Source organism: Echiichthys vipera (assembly GCF_963691815.1).
Source record: "Echiichthys vipera genome assembly, chromosome: 8".
NCBI lineage: Eukaryota > Metazoa > Chordata > Actinopteri > Perciformes > Trachinidae > Echiichthys > Echiichthys vipera.
The window spans coordinates 17,613,196-17,619,195 of record NC_139833.1 but is presented as its reverse complement, the minus strand read 5'-3'; the positions used below and the strand labels follow the sequence as shown (position 1 = coordinate 17,619,195).

At 43.2% G+C, this 6,000-nt stretch overlaps 1 protein-coding gene across 1 annotated transcript in view; it reads right to left on the bottom strand.

Moving 5' to 3' along the window:
- Window positions 1-341: 341 nt before the first annotated feature.
- ptprub (protein tyrosine phosphatase receptor type Ub) overlaps window positions 342-6,000 on the bottom strand; it is a 167,138-nt gene continuing 161,479 nt past the window's right edge. Inside the window, exons 27-29 of the mRNA XM_083918392.1 lie at window positions 4,970-5,127; window positions 1,708-1,843; window positions 342-1,605 (exon numbers count right to left, since the gene is read on the bottom strand). Of these exons, the coding sequence (XP_083774518.1) occupies window positions 1,543-1,605; window positions 1,708-1,843; window positions 4,970-5,127 (357 nt within the window). The 3' untranslated portion in view covers window positions 342-1,542. The remainder of the gene's footprint in view (window positions 1,606-1,707; window positions 1,844-4,969; window positions 5,128-6,000) is intronic.

The window sequence follows — 6,000 nt, the reverse complement described above, 5'->3', positions numbered from 1 at the left end:
ATCCTAAGAGAGTTGCTTTCTGGGTCATTTTAGAGGCTGATCATTATGTGTATCAAAAATACCAGCCCGCCTGAGTTTCTTCAATTGATTCAGGCAATGTTGGAAAAACATTTGTTCATCTGGTCAGTGATAACTAAACTACAGGGTCTGTGTGGGCAATGCTTCTTGCTATTCCTCTGTTGTAAAAATGTTTCTATTAATTCTATTTCAGGATACTAAAAATAAACAAAAACACCAATCACCAGTGACACAAAGTAGCACCCCCCCCCCCCCCCCCCCAACAATGTTAATGCCCCTTTTTATTTATATATATTTTATTTATTTATTTTTACACCACTTGGAACAACAACTAATAGTCAAAATCGTCAAAATGATCACCCTACTTGAATGGGTGATGATAAAATTTGCTGAGACACTTTACAGTACAACCAAATGCCTCAGACAACAACGCAGAAAAAGGAGTTACGGACTCAAACCTGTAACACAGCACTGGTTTTGACACTTCACCACAGTAAATGGAACATCATTTTTTCACACCACCACTATGGCATGTCAGTACATTTCTAACAGTTTTCCCCTCCTCCTTTTTCTTTGCCCGCTGGTTATAAACACAAACAATCACTTTGGAGTGAGATCATTAGCTGATGCAGTACATACTATATGTTTGTAGGCATATATCAAGATGACGCAGTAGAGCAAAGTAAAGAGATTTTCAAGTCAGTCAATGTAATTGGCACTGTGACAGTAATGAGACAGGGACCTTCAGAGGTGGCACCAGGCCCAGTGCTGCCCGTGGTCCCTGGAAACGTCCACCTATAGCACACATGGTAATCCAGCACAAACATTATGGCAAAATACAACACATTGCACTACTGTACAGTTTCTGCATCAATACTGTTGAGGGACGGGCTGGTCTACCCCTAATGCTGTAGGTCTTGTTAAAATCTTGTTACTGTTTGTACACCAGTATGACAACCTTCTAGATGTATTCAGTTGTTTGAATAATTCTGTCCTATCATCAGGAAATAAGGCAGTTTATGGTATGGTAGATACATCATGCCACTACCACAGTGGACTGCTGTAGCTCTTGAGAGGGAATAAAATGCTTCCACATTGAGATAATTCTGATGAAACTCTGCAATTCCATTCAGCCACCCGACCGTTTGAATGAAACGATGTAGCACGACCAAGATGACCCTTCTTCAGAAGAAAACGGTCCATTTTGTAGCTCAGAATATTGTTTTGCTGCTACAGAAACCCTTATCACAAAAAGAGCTTTAGTCCGGAGGCAAAAAGGACCAAGAAAAGCACAAAAAAATATCAAAAGAGATAAACATCATCAACAAGGAGGAAATCGCAGCTGTACATTAAAGGTTAAAATTTAGAACCTTGACCATGTTTTTTTTTTCTTCTTCTCCTTCCTTTGCAGTCATTACAATGCCAAGTCCAAGAGTCCAGACATTAAAATAGAGAGGTCATCGGGTGGCCTCGAATCCAATCTCCAGCAGATGGGATACTGCCGCTGTGGTAAACATGTGGTTGCTATCTACCTTCAAAGCAGTCCAAGTACTCCAGAACAAGGTCATAGCAGAATCGATACTGGTCCTGAGGAAAATACAATATTCTTGGATTAAAAAGTGAAAAGATGAGAAAAATCACAGACATGTTCTTGACACTTGAAAACACATCTAACACATTAATTTTTACCAGGGACTCCACCATGTTGGGTTTGCAGTTGCGTAGAGTTTTGACAGCATAGAAGATGTCCACCATGTTCTGGTACTGGATCATCTCAAGGAGAATGTTGCAGGCACAGAGGGTCCCACTGCGACCACCACCATTACTGAGGAGAACGAGATGACAAAAAACATCTTAGATAGATGCCTTATCTTTTTCATTTCACAATTTGTTGTTATCCTTCGACGCTGTTATTTTAGCCATGCGAGCAGCATAGCTCTAGGGATGGCAATGAGACACGTGAGTCCACTACTTTGGTTCATATGTACATTAATGTTCTCCAGAGGATGAATCCTATTGACTTTGGTGAGAAATCCTCTGGTGCCACAATGAAGTTGACATGTTTGGTTTTTAATAAAATGTCTTGACAACTGTTGGATTGATTTCCATTTGAATAACAATTGTCGGCCCTACGCTCCGGATGCAGTGACAGTGCCCTTGCAAAAGACATAGCAGAGATAGAGGAATGGGAGGAGAATGACTCTCAGGCTTTATCCCTGCACTGTACATCCAGTAAGCCAGACAACCCTCAGGGTGAATCGTGACGACTTTGGTGATCCCCCGACATCAGCATGTTAGATTTGCCATTATGAGCTTAATTACAGGCTGGTGCTTAAATCAGCTGTGTCGAAGTACAACAAGACACATGGTTGCAGAGTAGTCTTATTAGAGGTTTTTTAATAGTCATTTGTGCTCTTTAAAGCTATTCTTACCTTTCTGGCGTGTCTTACAGCACTTTCCTTTAAAGTTCCACCCTCTTACCCCTGCCTGACCTCTGACGCTTCCTCCTTCCCCGACATGTGTGGTGAAAGAGAAATGCTGTGCTCTAGTGTCATGGGAAGTCCTAAGTTTTGTACCTCCAACTAGGCCAAGTGCACTGGAATGACTGTCAAAGTGGAACCTTCTACTATCGAATTCCAGGGAAAGCGACCTATCCCAAATTCAGTAGTAGGAGGTTCCACTTTCCACAGACTGCAATGGAAGCTCAGCTTCCCCTAAAATGTCACCAAAAAAAAAAAAAGTGGTGAAATATGTACTGCTGTGTGTACATTTCATTGACTAAATACGTGCTTAAAAGCCTTCATCTTTTGTTCAGAATCAGCTACTTATCACAGGTAACCAGCGCAACTTCCTTCTCATTCATCCACAGCGCTTTACACAGTCAGACGCTCAGCTTCTACTGACTTCAATGGGGAAGTGTTGAGCAGGTTGTTCCACTACAGCGAAACTAGACGCTCATTGGATAAATGCTGGGCATTGTCCCGCCCATTGGACGCTCAGCGTCTCTGGGGGTCTATGGGACAGTGGGCTGGCCTGGACGCTCGGCTTCTATATCATGATTGGATGAGCTGTCTGAGGCAGAATCCTTTTTTGATTGACAGCTAAATGAGCGAATCAGCGATCTTGAAGAATAAACATCCACCGGAGCATTTTCCAAGTTTTTCATTCTGTTGTTCTGAACTTATCCGGAGACTTCACCGATCCCCAGCGACGTTGTCTTTGTTTAAAACGACTACCATTGTATTTGGCGACTCTGTTCTGTCACTCTGTGGTTTCGTTCCCCAACGAGCAGCGGCAGCTGCAGAGATTCTCCCCCCATCGCGATCACTCACACTCACAGGGAGTCACACTTCACAGTATTTTAGCCGTTTCAGCAGCCTAGCTCTGCCGGCCATTGAGAGGACACTGGTCAAGTCCTTGGAAAAGACTCCTAGTTGGTACGACAAGGTTTTCTTGAAAAAGAACGAAGGGTAGAATTTACATATAAATAAACAAACACATTTATGATGTAGGCCGGAAAAATTAGCTTCCCCTCCTTGAAAGACCAGCAGCCGCCACTTCATTCCAGTACACTTTGCCTAGTTGGAGATCAGAAAATTTGGACTTCCCATGGCACTGGAACGCTGCGCAAGGGAAATGGAAATGGAGCGACTGATGACAGGCAGGAAGCTTGGGCTTCGGCAATTGGTCAGAGTTTTATCAAAAAACATACCTGGTGGATTTCTTTAACATTTTAATGTGCCATATGCTATTTAGGAGCATTAAAGATTACAAAAGAAAAGCTTAAAATGCCAGAAAGGTAAGACTTGCTATAAAATAGCCTTTCTGTTTGAAATGTGCCATATTAATAATCCTATCCTATTTTGCCTTACATTAGATGCAGTTTAGGTTCAGACAGTACATATACAGTATGTATGTATGATACAGTCCCTATCCTATCATGTTGCATGTACAGCAGAGAATTTACTGCATATAAAACATCTCTGATCCTTCTAATTTGTTTAAGTGGATTCTGGAAGACAATAATACAGTATAAACAAGGGAGAAAATGTGCAATCTGATAACCCTTTTTTGTGTGTTTATGCTACCTCATTAAAAACATTTGATACAGTTCTAATATGAACGCACGCAATATCTTTATACAGAAAAGCTGTAAGGAAGAGAAAATTGCGAAATAGCATCCGGCTGTGGCATTTCCACAGAAATATTGTCTTGGCCATCATAAATGAAAGGCAATATCAATAAACTAGTAGAGGACAATCCACTTCCTCTCTCCTGAGACTAATGCAAGGAAGGTGGGCATGGAAGCCTCTGCAGCGTATACAAGCAATATTAAGGTAATCAATCGTCGTCAGTGCTTTGGCAGTGCTGGATTTACTATAGCAAGAACCATCGCATTCTGTATTAAGCCATAATTGATTTGATCTCCATAATCTCTTTCCTGGTTGTCGTGGGTAACACTGTGTGACAGTGCTGAGTGATGTGCTTTTGGATGGGGGCGGTGGGAATGAACGTGTGATGGGTTGGCAATGAGCTGGACGGCCCATTCATATTCATCAGCGGGCGTGCGCCCCGGGGGCCTTGGACAACAGAGGGGCATACAACACCACACTGCACTACACCACGGCATAGCACATTACACCACAATTTGATTTTCTGCATTATGAATATACTACCATGGAAAATGAATATGCACTGCATCTCATGTCACCAAAACACCACGGAACTAAAGTTGCATCACAGTCTCTGTCTCATCATAAAAATTTGGCCATGATTTGTCGGGTTTTAACATTTTCCTCTCTGAGAATAAGATTTTTGGTTTACAGTAAATGCACTTTTAAATGTCACTCAACAGCAGTAATTTGTCATCTGAGACCTTTTCACAACGACACTGTCTCGTCTCCTCTTTTAATTTACAGTACACGGATTGTGTAGCTAACAGATTACTCACAGGCAGTGGACAACAGTGCGTCCTTCTCCGCACTCCCTCTGCCACTTGTGCACTTGAGCCAGCAGGTTGAGGAAAGCCTTCTTGGAGTCGGGAACATCTCGATACGCCGACCAGCGCAGGAACTGGAACTGACACACCACCAGCTGGCCCTCTTGGAGCTTGGGATGCAACAGAAAATATTAAACACATGGAATCTTGGTGTGTGTGTGTGCGTGTGTGTGTGTGTGGGTGTGTGTGTGTGTGTGTGTGTGTGTGTGTGTGTGTGTGTGTGTGTGTGTGTGTGTGTGTGTTTGTGTGCGTGTGTGTGTGTGTGTGTGTGTGCATGTGTGAACGCATGCATCTACTCTCCTATGTCTGTGTTGTACTACATTTTCTGGTTGTTTCAGTATTTCTGCGTGTGTCAGTTAACACCCGTGTTTGAGTGCTCCGCAGGCTGCGTGCTGGCACTCTCAGCTGTGCTGACTCAGCAGACTGACTTTGAGATATATGGGTCTGCAGGTGTACGCAGGGCCCGTGCTGTGTGTGAGAGAGGTCCCTGTGTGTTCATAACCCTGCGCTCTAGAATCTCACCTAATACTTAAGGACCAGTGGAGAACTGTAAGTCATGCAAATTGGGCTGGCAAAGACACCAACGATGCATGGAGGAATTGCTTCAGCGGAGGTGGGATTTACACTGTGTACTGTTTTTGGTACTAGTCTCACAACCTCACACACATGCTTACATTGCACTTCCTTTGACTTTTACTCCCTACCCTTGTAATCATTGTCATGCCTACAGTAGGTTGCACACGCACTAATGCACTGAGATAGGGGCAGTAAGAGTGTGTTATTTCTGTGTAATTTGATTTCTCCCATGCTATGTTAAGTTGCCCTCTCCGTGACAGTGGTGTGCACCAAGTAGAAAAAAAGTGCCATGGGTAGAGAGGGGGATAACATGGGCAGTCAACAGAGGACGTGAGGATGCCAATCAAGGAAGGAAGTTCTGGGCAACGCATATCACGCTGCTTCTAATGGAGGCGAGGAAACGCCTT